This window comes from Oryza sativa, chromosome 9, assembly GCF_034140825.1.
Source record: "Oryza sativa Japonica Group chromosome 9, ASM3414082v1".
NCBI lineage: Eukaryota > Viridiplantae > Streptophyta > Magnoliopsida > Poales > Poaceae > Oryza > Oryza sativa.
Genome location: NC_089043.1, coordinates 16,301,068 through 16,321,291, shown reverse-complemented (window position 1 = coordinate 16,321,291; position 20,224 = coordinate 16,301,068). Strand labels below are relative to the sequence as shown.

Sequence of the window (20,224 nt, the reverse complement as noted above, 5' to 3'; positions counted from 1 at the left end):
TAGTTGAGCCTTACTCAAGCCCTAGGCTTAGAAAATTTCTGGCTCCGCCAATGTACGTACGTGCATAATGCATGAATGATCATCTGGCAACGAACCAGATCATCAATAATCAATCAATCAATCGAGATCGTAAAAGATGGACCAATTAATGATCGATCGATATGATCTATCAAAAAGTTCATCCGTTCTTTTTGGAAACAGCGTGCAGTGGCTAGGCTAGGGCGTCGGTCGGTCGCGAGTGTGATTGGTTTCGATTTCGATTATTGACAGTAAAATGACAGGGCAGAGAAGACATAAAAGGCAGCTAAGCTAGGTAGGTGTGATAAAGAGAGATCTACCTCTAGCTAGCACCACGGCATGGGAGAGCACTTCTAATATACTCCCTCCGTCCCATTTCAAGTGCAACTATGATTTTTTCGCGTTACTATCCGTCTTATTTCAAAAGTTTTTGAAAAATTTAAAAACATAAGTCACGAGTAAAGTACTATTCATGTTTTATCATCTCATAACAATAAAAATACTAATTATAAAAAAATTTTAAATAAGACGGACGATCAAAGTTAGGCACGAAAATTTATGGTTGCACTTAAAATGGAACGGATGGAGTATATACAATTAAGTTCCAAAAAGATTGGTACTCCCGTGCTTCAAATACACAAAAAAAGTATATTTAAATTATCTCTCTTTTTTATTGTGGGAAAAATATTTGTTCAATAGGGCAAGGTATATACAATCATGTAAAATTCATCTTTATTATCTTTTAATACTAGAACGTACTACGACTATGAGATGAAATTTTGCATCATTAATTAATTGCAGGGTACCATCATGCTGCGCTTCTCAATATATTTTGTTCCTTATTTGTCATTGTAGAATTTTTCACGCAATTTTTTATTTTCCAAAACATGATTCATGTTAAGAATAAGAAGTCAACTTTCATGATAAATAAGGATTTTATCATATACTACTTTATAGCAAAAGTGAAAAATCGATACACTTCTTCAATGGAATTAATTGTTCTCCACGCCATGCATGTTACTCATGGACGTAAAAAAAGATTTTCATGTGCACCCCATTATGGTCTCCCCGTGCTTGGTTTTTTTTTTTGGGGGGGGGGTATTTTTATATAATATCAAATAAAATTATACGTGTACATACACATTTTAAACCTAAAAAGTTTGCACGCATAATATACAAAGTTTGTGTACACGTATACATTTTAGACATAAAAAGTTTGTACGCATAATATACAGAGTTTGTATATATACATAAGCATCTAGAAAAAATTGAACAGCACATGAAAAAGGCAAACAGGCCGTGTTCAATACAATATGGAAACTTTGTACTAGCATATAGAAACTTTCTACTGGTGTTGAAACTTTGTATAGAAAAAAAATCATACACAAGAAATCAGCTATCTCGGATTGAGCCATAAATTTAGGGGGAGCCCAAAAGAAAAGAAAAATTCAATAAAAAGAGAAAAAAATTGGAAAGAGAGTGGGACTAGTCGCTAATTAGCGTTTGCGGCTAGCTTCTATTGCAATTCATTTGCAAAACCTAATAAACATTATGAAATCTATCTTTTGAGATAAATTAATACAAATTTGTACTTAAAAATATATTGGTACTTAAAAGTTTTAAAAGTTTAACTTAAAGACATTCCGATCACACGTTTGGGTCTCTGGCCCTCTGGGGTGACTGGTGAGAAATATATTTGGCCACGCTCAAGCATGGTGCATTTAGTTGGTAGAGTCTAAGCTATAGGTTGTGACCACATTACAATATGCATGATCAATAATTGGAACTCATTCTAGCTAGTTAGCTAGTGAGACATGAACTTGTTCCTCCTTCCAAAGACCAACAAAAGGGGGTGCCACATATCCATCTTTGTAGGAGTAGCATCCACCTCCACCCAGAGGCTGCTTTGTCGGCTTAATGACACAGTCGATGCAACTTCTATTGGAGTATATTTTTACTGGAAGTGACAACTTCCATTTATTGGCAAGCAAACTTTTAGCGCAATAATGGACGGCCACTAATTGTCTCAAATTTGTTGGGCTAAATCATTACTATTGTGGTAGTCTGGTGACATTTTGGACACAGACAGGTCCAAACAGTAACAAATAGCAACCTTAATTCATGGAGAAACTTTGTTATTAAAGATAGTTCAAAGTGAAATTTACTATTAATTCAATTATTCTCCATCCCAAAATAATTGCTCCTTTCGGATTCAAAATTTGTTCGGAAAGAATGCTCTTTGTATTATTTATCACATCAATCACTATTCAAATTTCTCCCCGTCTTATCCCAACGACCCTTCCACTTCCAATAATCTAGGGATTTAATAAGTGACATCCAGGGTCATTTTTCTCACCTCATAATTTAGCTTTTGAATGTTAGAAGGAGCACATATTTTAGGATGGAGGGAGTAGTGCTTTTTTTTTAACATGAATTGAATTGTTTTATGTGTAATTGAATGTTCCTGACAACCTGAATAACTTAAACTAGATTCGGTATGCACAACTTGTTCAATTCTGATTTTGATTTTCTTGGTAATTGGTTTTGTTTGGTACTTTGGTATATATAGTGCAATGCATGCAGCGTGTAGTGGGGCAACAGCAATATTGTCTAATGATGATTGTACTACTCTTGATTTAGAGTTAGCATATATCAATGGAAATATATATTTTTTCTTCTCTTGTAATAAGTTATATATTTAGCTCATCTACATTTCTCTTCTAACCATGTCTTATTGGGTGCCACTTTAACTTGCCTGATTGTGAAGTCACACGTGCAGTTAGCTTGGCGAAATTGCTTTAAAACCATCATGGAATTATTTGTACCATTATCAAAGTTCAGGGGTTAGTAAACATTTTATTGTAGGTAGTCGGATTTGGCCTTCGATTGAAGTAGATAGAGGTAGTTATATGGAGTAATACATGGTTTGGCACTGATAGACCAAAATGCATGAGCAAACAAAACACATTTAGACCAAAATGCTTCCTCTTTCCCAATTCTGGTTAAGCACACCATTAACAACCGACCTTATTAATATGAAGTGGTCATATAGATGCTTTCGTTAAATTAATCCATAAAGGTTGTACTTTATGTCAAAGATGGCATCCCATGATTTGGGTTGAAAAGAGTACACCATCTTTATGTGCCAAACAAATCTGGCATTTGAGATCATCTTTACTTACTTTTGTGCAATACATCATAAAGTCTAATATTAGCTTCAGCATGCAGAGCAGAGTGATTGATTACTTCATACATCCAAACAGGGTAAGGTTAAAGTTTCGGTCTGGAGGCTCATGTTCATTTCAAGCAGAAATAACTTAGGAGATGGTCAGATATGGCCTCCTTTGAAGTGCAGGAATTTACCATGAGGATTCAATTGATTCCTGTGGTATTCCTATAAAATCAATGTAAAATTCCTGTGTTCAAAGCAGGCATAACAAAGCTGTGAGATGCCGGTTTCAGAAGTTCAGCCATAACAGCATTACAACGAGTATTCTTCAGTACTGACTCCTCATCAAGTTGACTATCAAAATTGTACTTATGGTCCAAACTCCAAAGCCATAGTGGTAGAAGTTCATTGAGTACATAAAAGCCATAGGTTAATGTTACAAGCCCACAACAAGACTACATAAAATCCATGATCCCAGGGAAAAAAAAAAAGACTTGTGCGGAGAGCAGCATGCTATCTAAGTCTGAACAAGTATAAATTGTGCAACCTATGGCTCTGTATATCAATCCTCAACTGACCAAATGCCAACATCATAGAACTTAATTCACCTTCGGGAACTCCTGTCCTAGAAAGGAATAGAAATCATTTAAGCATCTACAGCCTCAACTGGATTTGAAGATTCTGGATCTGTGGAGGGAGATGAATTGGCTTTGTTATCCTTCTTCTTGTTTATTTTCTTAGGGTTCTTTAGCCTATTTGCCATGCTATCCGCCTGAGAGACAATCTTCGAAACTGTGAACCCGGCTTCCTCAAATATTGTTGCCCTCTCATGGACAAGGGAGTTTCTGGAGACGACATCGACACCATCATATGTCCATAGTCCTAATACCGCTTCTCCTTTCAGACCTATTCCAAACCAGCCAAGACCAGCAATTGCAATATCCTTGGAATTCACATCCCAACTGTTCCCAGAAACTTTGAACTGCTTCCTCACCCATTTACCTAGTTCGTTTACCCGTTGTTGGCCAATAGGAGGCTGCAGGAAAGACACCATGTAGAACTTTGTGTTATAATCTTAAGCAATACTACATGAATTAGGAGAAAATAAAGTTCATTCAGGTAATAAATATACCTGTAGTTGCAAACCAAAGTGGTCTTTTACCATAGCGGCAGCATTTTCCGTCTTCCCCATGTGAAGTGGGACAAGTGGTGATGCCCATACCGTTACATAAACTGATCCTACAGTTAACTCTTCGATGTCCAGGCGCACCAGCCCTCCAATATGTACAGACTGCCCTGGCTGCATAGGTTACCAACAAGTTTTAGATAAGCATGCATCATCTCATATGACACATAATAAGAGTGAAGAATCCTGTGGCAATAGAAGAGTGTTTGGAAACCAAAGGATCACATCTAGATTGAGTCAGCCATGATTCCCAGTCATAAGTCTAAGAACTGAAACTGTCACAAGTTTAAGACTTAGAATTTCATAAGTGCAAAAGGTGCAAATTTTCTGTCCAATCCAGTATCATGTGCTTGTCAGGTTCAGTTACAAAATTACTGCACTGTCTTTAGGGGGAAAGCAACAATTTGTGGAACTTGGTCGAATCGATAATAGCTTTTAACCAAAAGCAGATTCAATTTTGTTATAAAGGACTAGAACAAGCTAGAATTGTTCACAACAATTTGTGGAACTTGATGGAGTTGATAATAGTTTTCCCTATGTGACTAGTATGTCACAAGAACATTGTAAATGCAATGTCTGTTCGCTTGTTTCAATTCCACAGCATTTCCTCAATAATTGATTTACCGAACTACTTTCAATGCGGGAACAAAAGTTTAGCTTAAGCAAAGTATCTTCAATTCTGTTGCAGAGAACTACAGAAAATCTAGACTCGTTAACAAGAAATTTGTGCTGAAATTTAGAAAATGAGCAGCAACTATGTCAATTGCGCATTATCACAAACACGACTGGGGTTGAGTGGGTGATGTGCAAATATATATCACCTTTAATCTGTATGTCCTGGGCCGCATCTCCTTGCTCACTCGAACCAGCTTCTGCTCCTCGCGAGTCAGCCTCGATGTCAGCTGGTGACCATGAAGCAAGCCCGGTGTGTCGAACAGCTTCGCCTGCGATCCAAGAACGCCATCAACCTGGATCACATCAAGGGTCGTTCCTGGCACCGGCGCCTCCGTCAAGGTCGGTCCGCCTTCAATCCCGGAGCACCGGGCAATGGCATTGAGCAGTGTAGACTTGCCAACATTCCTCGCACCCACTGCCCACACATTGCCACGCGACCCAGCGAGCTGGCGAACGTGGTCGAGCAGGTCGCGCACGCCCCACCCGCGCGCCGCGCTGACGAGGTGCACCCCGGCGAGGCGCAGGTCGCCGCCGGCGCCGGCGCGCGCGCGGGAGTGCGCCCACGCGTGGACGTCGTCGGGGGACAGGGACGGCGTGGGGAGCAGGTCGAGCTTGGTGACCACGAGCAGCGCGCGCGGGAGGTTCGCCGGCGCGCCGTGCTTCCAGTCGGACCCGTGGGCCTCCCCCGCGGCCGCGACGAGGCGCGCCACGGCGCGCGGGAAGGAGCCGTCGAAGTCCGACGCGTCGGCGAGGAGCAGCACGAGCGACCTGGCGCCCGAGGGCGACGCGAGGCGCGGCCCCACGGCGGCGACGAAGTCGAAGTCCGGGAGCAGCGGCTCGGCCTCGGGCCGCTTGACGACGCCGTAGTGGCGCAGCGAGTGGCAGCGCGCGCACACGACCACCTTGTTCTCCTTCTTCCCCTCCTTCTCCACCTCCACCCCCACCCCCACCGCCGCCGACGACGACGACGCCGCCGCCGCCGCCTCGCCCTCCCGGAGGTGGCCGGACTTCAGGGAGGCCGAGATGCGGGTGTCGTCGGCGGTGACGGGGGCGAGGCGCGCGCGGTAGTCGGGGGATTTTGGCGAAGGGAGGGAGAAGAAGCCCGGAAGGGACGGGTCCGAGGACTGCATCGCGATGCCGCATCCCGGGCAGAGGCCATTCGCGCTGACGGCAGGTGGATCGGAGCTCACCTTCGCCGGAGCCAGCGACTTCTCTGGCGGCGCCTGCGGCGGCGGCGGTTTGGTCGAGAGGTGGCGGCGGAGGAAGGGGAAGAAGGGTTTAGGGGTTTGGGAGAAGACGGGGCGGTGAGGTGGGGAAGGAGGAGGAGGAGGATGGGCGGGAGGGGGGACTGGCCGGAGGATTCGCTGGAGGGTGGGGTGGAGGCGCCGGGCGCGGGAGAGCATCTTGCCGCGCCGCCGCCGCCGCCGCCGCTACGTGACCGGCGGTCAGGTGCTCGACATGAGAGGACGCGCACCAGCTGTTCGACGAAAGGCCGAGCCCGCGATAGAGCAGACAACTAGAGGGGGCAAATCTTCTGGGGGCCCTTTGGGCTTGAGCGGATTACAAGTGTTGGGCTTTGAATTAGAGGAGGCCCTGTCCGTAATGCCTAGTACGAATTTAAAAGCCATCAAATAAAAAAGAACATATGAATTTCATTTAGTCACATGCTTTGGTGCAACAATGAAATACTAGCTTTTGGTTTGACCAATAGACTAATATAGAGATTCAAAAAAAAATTGTAGAGTATGCTATAATATGTATTGAGAATTTGCCGTGTTGTTTTTTAGTTGCCGACCAAAGGCAATGCGTTTGAAGTAGTTTGTAAACATGTGGTCAAACCTTTAAACTTTGAATACCAATGTCTTCTTAACTAATTAGATTGGATACATAGAAAATACAGAACATGTAGATTTTTCTCGAATTTTTGTTTTGTTCTGTAAATATTCAACAATTGGCAAAAAAAAATTACATTAGGGACACTGCGTTGGTGTCCTATATACCACAATCTTCACTTAGGCTGCGTTCTTTGCTGGGAGTTCCGAACTCCCTACTCTCATTTTCTGCGTGCACGTTTTTCAAACTACTAAACGGTGTATTTTTTTAAAAAAAATTATATACGAAAGTTGCTTAAAAAATCATATTGATCTATTTTTTAAAAAAATAGCTAATTCTTAATTAATTACGTATTAATACGAACATCGTTTTGTGTGCCGGAGAGAGAACACAGTCTTAGTGACCAGAGGATGTAACAGAGAATCCCCATCCGTAAAATAATACATATATGATGCTACACAATATTGATCAATTTACGTAAAACATGAATGAATTCATAAATAAATCAAAGAATTTATATATGTCCAAAATCACATGTAAAATGTGTGTACAAAATTATACAACAGAACAGTACCGTATATACACACAAGCCCAAAACTGAAAAAGGGAAATTTTCCTGCAGCAACAACACTGCAAGTAATCTGCACAAAACTTGACAAGCCAAGCACACATGTAAACCAAATACTATATACAAAACACAAGAGCAAACTCAAATCTGATCCGAATTCTTCTCCTGCAAATGAATCCTGAATTCCTGATTTGATCAAAGAATCAAATGAAGTTAAACCATATGAACCACGTGAGTCAAAGCTGAGCCGCCGCCGGTGCTGGTTGCGGCCGGCGGCCGGCCGCCGCGCGCTGCTTGAGCATCTGCGTGTAGTTGAAGATGGAGTCGAGGCGGCGCCGCCTCTGCTCGTCCGGGAGCTCGGCGACGAGCTCCTCCGCCTCCGCGTCCACCTCCGACCTCCTCGCCCCCTCCTCCGTCGGCGATGGCCGCTTGAGCATCTGCGTGTAGTTGAAGATGGAGTCGAGACGCTGCCGCCTCTGCTCGTCGTCCTGGAACTCGGCGACGAGCTCCTCCGCCTTGGCGTCCACCTCCGACCTCCTCACCTCCTCCTCCGTCGGCGGCGGCCGCTGCCGCGCCGCCATCACCAGCGCGTACGCCTCATCCATGCTCATGTAGTTCGCGTCCTCCTCCTCCTCCTCCTCCGTCTCCGGCCGCTGCGCGGGTGGCGTGTCGGGCGCGGCCACGGACGGACGCGGCGGCGGAGTCGGCGTCTGCGGCTCCGAGGCGGCGGGCGGCGCGGCCACCGGCGAACGCTTGCGCGGCGTCGGCGTCCGTGGCTCGGCGGCGTCGGGGTGGAACGCGTAGAAGCTCGCCGACGGGAAGGAGAAGATGGAGAACGACGAGCGGACGCGCTCCAGCGCCGACGACGCCCTGCGCGCGAGTCCGCCGCCGCCGCGGCGCGGCGAGAGCGACTCCCGCGCGCGCGACGACAGCACGGCGACGGCGCACACCACCACGTTGAGGACGACGAACCACGCCGCCGTCGACCCCGGCATCAGCCACGCCGGCAGCGGCCACCACCACCACCACGGCGCCGCCATCGCGCGCCTCTCTCTGCTTTGCCTTGCGTTTGCGCCTTCGATCACTTTGTTGGTCTCGCTTGCACAAAAAGAGGGGAATCTTTTTGCTGCTGGATAATGCAATGGTTGCGAGGATCGGAAGAGAGATATTTATAAGTGCACGTAATTAGCTATGTTTTTTTAAGTTGAAAAGTAAGATTAAATTATAACGAAGAAATCGATGGCTCATTTCGGCGCGTCTGAGTTGTGGGCAAAATAGTCAAACTTTGACCGGGCCTGCCAGATTGCCAGCTTGCCATGCTCGTAGCTTCGTACGCCGGTTTGTTCCCCTGCAAATTGGTCCGTTGTTAATCCACTTTTTTACTACTATGCATGTGTGTATTTTCACTATTTTTGGTTTGGCTTGGACGTTTTGGTTTAGTATGGCGGTGGCTTGACAGAGGAGACTGGGAGACTGCTGTAATAAATTGTGCAGGAAATTAGGCTTACAAAATGAATTCAAAGGGATAAATATTGAAAAACCAAGGATTGTAAAGGCAAAGGTATTCATATATTCATCAAATAAAGTAAAAATGTACATGCAGAGTTCGCAAAGATTTGTCTGTCTCCATTTTTTATACAAATGTGTTAGTGAATACTATCCACACTTTAACCATTTCTCTTTAGGCAATAAGTTTACATATACTCAAAACACGCTTTGAACAGAAATTTTAGTGAGATTGGGAATTTATCACCGGTTTCCGTCTCTTACAACATGCGTTAGGGGGCGCATTTACAGAGTGAGAGTGGTGTTGCATGCGTAGAGGTGTGTGCGTATGCGTCTACCATATAATTAAAAAAAATATTATATTATCGACGTGTGTTGCATCTGAAATATGATCATATAATTGTAATTTCATCACAATCTAACTATTAGAAGTTACCTTTGTAAGAGTAAAATGATAATCGTATCTTCTTTTTTAAATAGATGACGCCGTTGACTTTTAAAATAATGTTTGACCATTTGTTTTATTAAAAAATAGTATAAATATGTTAAAGTATAAGTCATACTTAAAGTTTCTATAATACTAAAATATATCACAACGAAATAAATGGTATTTAAATAATTTTTTTAAATAGGGAGAATAGTAAAACGTGACATTATCCATTAAAAAGGGGAGAGTAATTAATTATTTGAGAATAGAAAGAGTAAAATTGTTGGGGTATTACATTTGTTAGAGTAACTCAGTAACATTTCCTGGGCTGACTAGCTCGATTACGCAAGCAGCCTAACAAAAGATGATGGCTCTTTGAATTAATTAGGTGTCGAGAAAGTTGATTAGGCCAAGGTTACTCACTAAGTGACGGCTCTAACTTGGCCGCTCAAAATCCTAGCGCGTGACAACTCTTAATTTGTTTGTTTCTTATTGTGTTCGGATGCTTCTAGGATGGATATAATATTACAATTGGTACTACGCTACAACTTAAATTAAAAATGTGTACTTCAATGGTGTTTGCGTTAGGACCTGGATTTTTGGATGCATTAAATTTCCAGGATGATGCCTGCTTGCTTGCGTATCATCATCACCAGCTTATTAATGAGCCAAGTCATGTTAACTCGCTCACTGTCATGAGAAAGTTATTCTTGTTAGGATGATGCATTAAGTTGATGATAGCAACTTAATGGCTAAGAAAATTCTTCTTGTCTCCTTTTTGTTTTCTTCGTGGCTGAGTTGCTGACTGGGTGCAGCCGTGTAGATATGCACGTGCAAGTTGATGTGAAGGGGGTATCTACGTTACCTCATGACTTGGTTGCCACGGCGATCAACATTAGGGCGTGTTAATTTGATTAGCATCGGCGAACGCAGCATTATCTTGCAAAGAGCTATTACTAATTTGATAATGGCACAACGCATATAAATCATAGTCGTCGGCTCACAGCACCGGTGCGCTAGCACACCACACAAACATTGGTTAACAACGAAAATTAGCAGTTGAACAAACATCAGAGTCAGATAGACAGGGCAGTAGACGTAGTCACGAAGATGAGAGACGATGGGTGCCTCATGCCAGGAATTAGGGATGAAAATGAATGAACACAAAATCATTTATTTTTTTTAAAAAAAATTATAGGCCTTTGGAAATATTCATATTTAAAAATGCCATTTCACACTTGTGGATTGTTCCATTGTATCAATAAACCCATAAAATATATTTTTTTGCTCATTATACCCCTAAACTATTGAAAATAGTTTGTTTTGCTTCTTAATAGTATTTCCCTTTGTTGTTTCTCTTTATACGATGCGTATTTTAAGCAGAAATTTTTTAAGCCATAAATTACACCGTTATCAAAGTATCAAAATATTTTCAAAATAAGTACATCGAAACATATATAATAGTGATATAAAATTATTAACAAAATGTTAAGAGGTAGGTTACACTGTTATAATGGATATATGAGTCCTACCAAATTTATGTTCAAATACAACTTATATATATGACTTATACGTAGAGAGATATAAAAACAAAAGAGAAATATTGAGGCACTAAGGGGAACCACTTTTAATAGTTCGGGGGTATAAAACGAGATGAAAAAGCATTTGGGGGGTTAACCGGTTAAGTGCTTCGTCAAAATAGTTCATGGGAGTAAAGTGGATTTTTTATATATATTTACCAATTTAACTATTTACTGTAGACTATAATATGTGATGAAGAAATAGAAAAAAAATCAAATTTTATGTATGGCCAAAATGTTACTACTTATACAGAAATAATACTCATTTGGTCACGAATTTTCATAAATGTTTTTATCCTTACTTAAAATACTTAATTTATATGATTATTTGATAGTGAACTAATGACTAATGTGCTAGAAACAATATTAGAAATGAGGGTTAGAGGTGTGGGGCGACACAGGCTATAGTTGGGCCGGTCGAATCACCCTGCCTAATGGGTGTGTCCACCACTGGCTACTCCACAATATTGCCCTCCCTTGAATGTGTTAAAACTCTCCCATGCCACTTTTTTGGCCTTTTTTTTTGTTGGGGGGGGAGGGGGAGCTCTAGGCAAGAAAAGGAGTATATATATGACAGATTGATTAAATTTGCTTTAAAGCGCAAGTGATGTGGTGTTGAAGTTATGGGATGATTTCATCTAACAAGGTTTAAACATCAGTGACCACAAATATTGCGCATATGCAGATACATTTTTAGTAGGTATTTATTAAGATCGAGGATTTGTTATTGGCCTCTGTCTATTTGAGTAGGCCTTAGAAACCACATTTATGATCTATGTGCGTGCGTATTTATAATTATTTGAGTGGGCCGCATTTATGACTATATGCGTCTATTCCATCTAGCTTCCTTTTTTCTCTAAAAGACATTGAAATCCAAACTACCAGATAATTTCAAATAGATCATAAGTTACATGGCACCAATCACTTGCTTTTCCTCTTTCTCCATTCCTCCTGTGCATCCAACCTCATGAACTCACTTTTGGGGAAGACATTTTATAATCATGATAATTTGCCAGCGGACACCACGTCAATTAAAATAATGTAACCGTGCTAACAAGGCACTAGGGGGCCCCATTTTTTATGCGGAGTGACCGAAATGACCTTGCGCCTTTTGGTCATATTGACCTGGTCATTGACGCGGAAGACGTCGTGGAAGCTCCTTCATGCCACGTCGGCAAAGCTCCAGCCCGGCCTCCACTTCACCCCCACCGACGCCTCTATGGAGAACTTGCCTACATCCCCTAAGCTCCCTGAACCATTTCTCGTCTTCCACGTTCATGTCTCAGCAGTTGAAACCAAGACAGAAAGCTTCCAAGGTCTCCTCCTTCCGATCTGTCGGCGGCCGCGAAGGAGACGATGGTACAATCCTCCACTGAATAGCTTCTTCTCGATCTCTTTCCATTTTGTCTTTTACGTGCCATGCCTGACAACTTTTATTTTGGTCCTAATCCATTTTGAATAGTGGATCAACGGGAACGTGACCAAACCCAGGGTTGGAAATTTCGGACCGAAATTTCCGAAATTTTTGAAATTTTGGTCATTTCGGTCACCTCCGATACGATATTACTTCGGCGGCCGAAATTTTTAAATTTTTCAATATTTTCATGAATTTGGATAATATTTGTTCAAATTCAACTAAATTTTGCTCAAAATTTCGGAAATTTCGGGATTTCGGTGACCCCAATACAAAGTCCTCAAACGATAAGAGTGAACCCTGACCACACCTAAGGAGCTTGCGGGCGCGCTTCAGACGCTACCGCCGACGTCGACCCTGTGTTCCGGTCGCCTCAGTGCAGATCCGGCTGAACCCTTGCGCCATCACCATCCTGAAAACCGCCCTCTACAACGCCCCTATCTTCCTTGGTTGGGGATGCAGCGATGAGGAGATCGGGGTTTTCTTCTCCAACTCCGGCCACTGGCTTCCAACGTCGATCCCCCGCTCTCCGGTGAGTTGCATCTCGATTCCACGCAACCATAGAATCCCCAGGAATTCACTGATCACCTAGATATGTTGGCTTTCCAGATCGTTTGCCGAAGCACGCCGTCGCCATTCGCTCGGTGTCCACAATGTCGCCAAGCCGTTCCGGATGCCCTTGCTATTGTTCAGACTGCGACCAACCTTGTTGGACCTTGGTAAGCACCTTAGGGCAGTCCCAACCCATAGTGCCCATAAGTAGTGTCTATAGTGTCATGTCAATAAGGGCAGTCCCAACCCTCCACCTAGGATGGTGTCTATGGCATTAACTATATTGCCATGTAGAACTTTTAGCTTATGTGGCACTATATTAATTAAGAGAGAGAGTGAAGAGATGAAGAAACTGGGTCTCATGCAAGACGCAGCTTCAACACGAGAATCTATGCACTAGACGCTATCAAGTTTTGCATTGGGAGAGAATAGTGTCTTCATAATAGATGAAGAATAAATATGATTGGTAGAGAAGAGAGATAATGTATTTATTAATGGCCCACTTTAAGAAATCATGGGTTGTAGAGTGTAATTTCTATTGTGATGTCTTATTGACATAGCATCATAGACACTACTTTTTTTTCTCCTATTTTTCTTTTTTTATTTTCAAATAAAAAAACATTGTATTTTTGTTTGAAAAATAGGAAGTTCAAGATAGAATTTGGGTACTATAACTATAGGTGGGGCGATTACCGCTATGGGCGAGGCGATTACCATATATAACATAAGACTTCTCCCCCAATTCTGTTTAGTCGAGCTTCTTGATCTGTCATTATACCTCGAGAAGTAGAAAGAATAGCAATTCCCATTCCGCCCAAAACCTTAGGAATTCCTTGATAGTTGGCATAAATTCGTAAGCCAGGTCGGCTGATACACTTTAAAAAGGTTCTAGTTCTATATATTCCCTTTCTAGTCTTTCTCTTTTGATGTCGCAAAGTTGAAACCAAGAAATATCTGTTACTTTCCTGATGTTTCCGAACACTTTCAATAAAACCCTCTCGTAGAAGTATTTTAACAATGTTTTCGGTAATATTTGTAGATACTACCCGAACAGTTCCTTTTTTATTCATGTCCGAGTTTCTTATAGAGGTTAGTAAATCAGCAATAGTGTCCTTGCCCATAAGACTCTAATTCTAGGTTCCTCCTAATTTTTCTATAATCAACACGTTCTCTTTTTTCTTTTCGTTTTGGATTCTAAAGCATATACGTGAAACACAATCTACTAATTTTTTATTTGATCTATATCTTGTCTACTAGTATTTATAATACTTCAGGAGCTAATGAAACTATTTTAGTAAAATTCAATTCTCTCAATTCCTCGGCGATCGCGCCAAAAACGCGAGTTCCTTTTGGATTTCCTTTTTGATCAATGATAACCGCTGCATTGTCGTCATAGCGTATTATTATACCGTCTTCGCATTTGAACTCTTTACATGTACGTACAATTACAGCTCGAATTACTTCGGATCTTTCTAGAGGCATTTGGGGCACTACGTCTTTGATTACAGCAACAATAACATCACCAATACGAGCATATCGCTGACTACTAGCAGCTCCTATGACTCGAATACACATTAATTTTCGAGCTCCAGTGTTATCTGCTACATTTAAAAGGGTCTGAGGTTGAATCATATTATTTTGATTTCAATTTATTATTTCAATGCAAAAGGATGAAAGAAATATTGTCTTTCCAGAAAGAAGAACCTGGTTTTTTATTTTCAATACTACTTTTTTGGCGGGGGTTATATTTCTAACCGAAGAAATTGACTTCGTATGGGCATTTTGCTAGCAGCTATGGAAATAGCTGCTCTAGCTACAGTTTCGGATACTCCGCCCATTTTATAAAGTATTCGACCTGGTTTAACAACGGCTACCCAATATTCGGGGGATCCCTTTCCCGAACCCATATGTGTTTCGGTCGGTCTTATTGTAACCGGTTTGTCGGGAAATATACGTACCCAGATTTTTCCACCACGACGTGCATATCGTGTCATTGCTCTTCGTCCTGCTTCTATCTGCCTCGCCGTAATCCAAGTGGGTTCAAGTGCTTGAAGAGCATATCTACCAAAACAAATACAATTGCCTCGGTAGGATTTTCCCTTCATTCTTCCTCTATGTTGTTTACGAAATCTGGTTCTTTTGGGGTTATAGTCAATGGTTCTCTCTTAGTTCCATCTCTACTGCAAAACTGGACATGAGAGTTTCTTCTCATCCAGCTCCTCGCGAATCAAATGAGAAAGTGTGCAAATTTCTCTAATTCCACAATATTCTAAAATATTACGGATAGATACACATTAATAGGAAAGGTTAGGGTTTTTAATATTGAATTTATTAAAATACTAAAATATATAGTCAAGAAAGAGGATCTAGAATATATCTAGATGTGTATGTTTATTTATCTATATTCTATATTTAATGTAATTCTTTTTTTTAATCTCCTTTTTGTATTTTACTCTTATTGAATCGCGGTAAAGTATTCTAATTCAATAAAAATTTCGCGGGCGAATATTTACTCTTTCCTGTCTTATTTGTTATCAAATAAGACAATTTTTTTGGTTTGTTCCGCCATCCCACCCAATGAAGTATTGGGATTCTTTTCAAGAAAATCCTATCCAGTCATAGGTTCTGTCGTTCCCACGGCTTCTCCTTTAATGGTTAGGTTTTAATCTCACAATGGAGCTTCCAAAAAATTTCTTTCCAAGTCAATTTCTCAGTTTTATTAACTCGGGACACTCTTTGTTATTCCTTGAAATTTGTATTTCTTGTTTCAATCAAATTACGATTTCGAATTCTTTGTTATTTTTATTATATTGATGCTTTATCACATTGCTTTTTATGATGTAATTCATAGACCATACATATTGGAATCCTATATCTTTCTTATTTCTCTTCCTTCTTTCTATCATCCTTCCTTTTATCTACATCCCCTTTAGTTTTGCTTCACAACTTAGAATCCTATTTTTTTAAAAACAAAAAATTGCAGTTGCTACACGTATATGATAGATTTACTCATTTATGATAGATGTATTTATTCATATAGTGACTGTTTCTTAGTTAGGATCTCAACAATACGAAGCAATAGGTTGGTTATTAGTTCATTTTATATAATTACATAGTAGGGTTCATTCTATTTTTTTAATCCCCTTTTTGAACCCTAAAAAAAACTAACGAGTCACACACTAAGCATAGCAATTTTATTAAAAGATTTCTCAATTTTCATTAAATCTTATAGAAAGAGGTAGAATTTCTTCTTTTTTTCAGGGATTTTAGGGAAAATAAGTATCTTGTCATTTTTTATTCTATTACTGAACAGAATGGGAAGACAGGGTTGGTTATTCTTCGTCTACGAATATCCAAATTTTAACTCCTAATACTCCATAGATAGTTCGAATTGGATAGCAGCAATAATCAATTTTAGCGTGAATTGTTTGGAGGGGAAGTCTATCTTTTTTGATGCATTCGGCACGCGCAATTTCTTTTCCCGCGAGACGGCCTGCAATTTTTACTTTTACTCCCTTTATATCTGTTTTTTTTAGTTAATTCAATGGCTTTTTTCATTGCCTTTTGGAATGAAACTCTATTTTTTAATTGGAAAGCTATATATTCTGCAAGAATGTTAGGTTGTCTATAAGGTTCTTTCACTTTTTCGATCCCAATATTAAGTCTCTGGTTTACAGAATTAACTTCTTTTTGTAGATCTTTCTCTAATTCTTCGATTGCTCCTTTTTTCTTTAATAAATTGGGGAATCCAATATGTATTATGACATGGATTGTATCGATTTCTTTTTGAATTTCTATGTGTAATTACTTCGGAACTTGAGCCTGAGTCCATTTTTTTTATTATGTGTAATTACTTCGAAACTTGAGTCTGCTTCTATTTTTCTATTCGAGCCCTTTTTCCTATTCTTTTGTATATAGTTCTTGATACAATTCCGTATTTTTTTATCTTCCTGTAGACCTTCAGAATAATTTTTTGGTTGTGCGAACCAAAAGGAATGGTGATTTTGGGTTGTACCAAGTCTGAAACCAAGTGGATTTATTTTTTGTCCCATATTTTTCTATTCTATTTTTTTACCGGGAATCAAATCTTAGATGGATCTAAAGATTATTTCGATTTCTTTACTATATTTAGTACAATTGTTATATGACACATGGTTTTTTTTTATGGGAGAACTACGTCCTCGAGCCCGAGGTCTGAATTTATTCATAATAGTACTACTGACTTCGGCTTTAGTGATGAATAAATTTGCTTTGTCGAAATCCCTATAATGAGTAGCATTTGCTGCTACCGAATAAACCAACTTTAAGATGGGATAAGATGCTCGATAAGGCATGAGGTTCAATATCATAACAGTTTCTTCGTAGTAACGCCAACGAATCTCATCCAGAACTCTTTGTACTTTGAAAACGGACATGTGGATGCGTTTTTGTGCTTTGAAAACCCGTTCGAACTTAAGTAGATGATCGGTTGGTACTTTTCTTGCGAGTTTCCTTAGCCCACTCTTCTTCTTCTTTATCCCAGGGGTATACTTTACCAGTTTGAAACTTGTTATAAATAAGGTTATTCCCCGCTTACCTATTTCTTTTTTTTTATTTTGAATCTTTCTATTCTGAATTCAGTTAACGACGAGATTTAGTATCCTTTCTTGCACTTTCATAACTCGTGAAATGCCGAGTTGGTACGAATTCCCCCAATTTGCGACCTACCATAGGATTTGTTATGTAAATTGGTATATGTTCCTTTCCATTATGAATCGCGATTGTATGGCCAACCATTGCGGGTAGAATGCTAGATGCCCGGGACCACGTTACTATTGTTTCTTTCTCCTCCTTCATATTGACCTTTTCTATTTTTGCCAATAAATGATGAGCTACAAAAGGATTCATTTTTTTTCGTGTCACAGCTGATTACTCCTTTTTTTTCCATTTTAAAGAGTGGCATTCGATGTCCAATATCTTGATCGAAGTATGGAGGTCAGAATAAATAGAATAATGATGAATGGAAAAAAGAGAAAATCCTTTAGCTGGATAAGGGGCGGATGTAGCCAAGTGGATCAAGGCAGTGGATTGTGAATCCACCATGCGCGGGTTCAATTCCCGTCGTTCGCCCATCCCATTATTGCAAATTCCAAAAATGCAATTTTCCATATTCCTAGTTACGTATTTACTTACGGCGACGAAGAATAAAACTATCACTATATTTTTTCCTTTTCCTAGTTCTTCTTCCAAGCGCAGGATAACCCCAAGGGGTTGTGGGTTTTTTCTACCAATGGGGGCTTTCCCTTCACCGCCCCCATGGAGGTGGTCCACAGGGTTCATAACTACCCCTCTTACTACGGGGCGTTTACCTAGCCAACACTTAGACCCGGCTCTACCCAAACTTTTCTGGTTCACCTCAACATTACCCACTTGTCCAACTGTTGCTAAGCAGTTTTGGGATACCAAACGGACCTCCCCAAATGGTAATCTTAAAGTGGCCGATTTACCTTCTTTTGCAATCAGTTTCGCTACAACACCTGCTGCTCTAGCTAATTAGCCACCCCTTCCACGTGTGATTTCTATGTTATGTATGGCCGTGCCTAAGGGCATATCGGTTGAAGTAGATTCTTCTTTTCTCTCAAAAAACCTCTTCCCAAACTGTACAAGCTTCTTCCAAAGCATACGGCTTTCTAGATGTATATGACGATCTCTAGACAGATGGATCTTATATGAATCGCATGATGAAGTACCACATGAGTGGATATATAGGAAAGGAATCCAAATCTGCCGAATCGCTCATGTTATGATGTTCTACATCCTAGGTCTCCGCGTTCCGTCATCTGGCTTATGTTCTTCATGTAACATTCAGATCGAATGACTCTATGAAATTACGTCGATACTTCTACATATTATGGGTAACGTAGGAGACATCTCTATTTCCCCCGGGGGTCTTATTGACATAGCATCATAGACACTACTTATAGACACTATGGGTTGGGACTGCCCTAAGACATCACAATAGAAACTACACTCTACAACCCATGGTTTCTTAAAGTGGGCCATTAATAAATACATTATCTCTCTTATCTACCAATCATATTTATTCTTCATCTATTATGAAGACACTATTATCTCCCAATGCAAAACTTGATAGCGTCTAGTACATAGGTTCTTGTGTTGAAGCTGTATCTTGCATGAGACCCAGTTTCTTCCTTTTTTCACTCTCTCTCTTAATTAATATAGTGCCACATAAGCTAAAAGTCATATATGACAATATAGTTAATGCCATAAACACAATTCTAGATGAAGGGTTGGGGCTGCCGTTAGAGACCCCAGAGCCACATGAATGCACTCCCCTAGCCAAATCGAGCCTATAGCACAACATGCACACACATGCCGAAACTCCAACCCGCTTGCATCGCAACCGGCGTTGACTCCCGTGGCCATTCTGTCTGCATGTACCACCGTTGTGTTCGTCTTGACCTCCTCTACATTTTTTTTTCTTTTGGCCACAACGTGCGAATCGCCGCTGTTCGCCTTCGGTGTCGGCAAATAGCACCGCCGACCTGGTCAATATCACCAAAAGGTGCAAGGGCATTTCGGTCACTCGACATAAAAAATCGGCCCCCCTAACACGTTGTCAACACGGATACATTATTTTAATCGGTGCGGTGTCTGCTGAAAAATTACCACGGTATATTATAGAGTGTCCCCCCTTCAAAAAAAAAGTGAGTTTGTGCAGTGTTCTACAGTTAAAACCACGAAATTAAAATGTTATGTAGTAAAATTTGTCTATATTAAAAAAATGAAGATAGTATGTGTTTTCTTTCCTTTTTCACCAAAAGAACAAAAATATGAATCATTCTCACTATTATTCTGGTGCTCTTCTCACCATGGGTGGAATTGGACCTGAGGCAGCTTAGGACTGAGCACTAGTGAAAAAAAAATAGTGGTCTAGTATTTATATATTTTTCAGAATTTTCAAACCCCCATAGTCTAGCCTTACTCATTTGGCCCAGCCGCAGGTCTCCCTGGCTTCCCAGCCCAATAGGCAGCCCATCACAATCCAATAGAGGAGCCACGTCGCATAGGCGCATAGCCTTTTTCCGTCATCACCTATGATTAATTTGATACTTATATATCTCTCGCAAGAACAAAGGAGTAAATTTGATTTAAAAAAACATTTGTACAACATTATTATTTATTCTCCTTTTTTCCTTGAAAAGATCTATATGTAAAAACTTTGTTTCTCAGATTTCCTCAAATTTCAGTCGAATAATGCATGGACATAACTGGATCAGAATTCATCTCTTGCCA

General features: G+C 40.8%; 2 protein-coding genes across 2 annotated transcripts; both read right to left on the bottom strand.

Annotated features, from left to right (window-relative positions):
• Nucleotides 1-3,537: 3,537 nt before the first annotated feature.
• LOC4346869 (GTP-binding protein BRASSINAZOLE INSENSITIVE PALE GREEN 2, chloroplastic) lies at nucleotides 3,538-6,534 on the bottom strand. The gene is made up of 3 exons (XM_015755277.3): nucleotides 5,195-6,534; nucleotides 4,320-4,487; nucleotides 3,538-4,223 (listed from the first exon to the last, which is right to left on the bottom strand). The coding sequence occupies exons 1-3, from the start codon at nucleotides 6,449-6,451 to the stop codon at nucleotides 3,834-3,836; spliced, it is 1,815 nt and encodes a 604-aa protein (XP_015610763.1). The 5' UTR covers nucleotides 6,452-6,534; the 3' UTR covers nucleotides 3,538-3,833.
• Nucleotides 6,535-7,374: 840 nt separating this feature from the next.
• LOC4346868 (uncharacterized) lies at nucleotides 7,375-8,592 on the bottom strand. The gene has a single exon (XM_015755527.3). It carries the CDS (start codon nucleotides 8,487-8,489, stop codon nucleotides 7,686-7,688), a length of 804 nt encoding a protein of 267 aa, XP_015611013.1. The 5' UTR covers nucleotides 8,490-8,592; the 3' UTR covers nucleotides 7,375-7,685.
• Between the last annotated feature and the right edge of the window lie 11,632 nt (nucleotides 8,593-20,224).

What these genes read in the sequence shown, in the direction of transcription:
- LOC4346869 (XM_015755277.3), bottom strand. Translation starts at nt 6,451, where the DNA reads ATGCTCTCCCGCGCCCGGCGCCTCCACCCCACCCTCCAGCGAATCCTC. An exon ending in CCAGGACATACAGATTAAAG is followed by an intron (nt 4,488 to 5,194) that starts GTGATATATATT and finishes TAACCTATGCAG; the next exon opens with CCAGGGCAGTCTGTACATAT. An exon ending in ACTTTGGTTTGCAACTACAG is followed by an intron (nt 4,224 to 4,319) that starts GTATATTTATTA and finishes TCTTTCCTGCAG; the next exon opens with CCTCCTATTGGCCAACAACG.
- LOC4346868 (XM_015755527.3), bottom strand. Translation starts at nt 8,489, where the DNA reads ATGGCGGCGCCGTGGTGGTGGTGGTGGCCGCTGCCGGCGTGGCTGATG.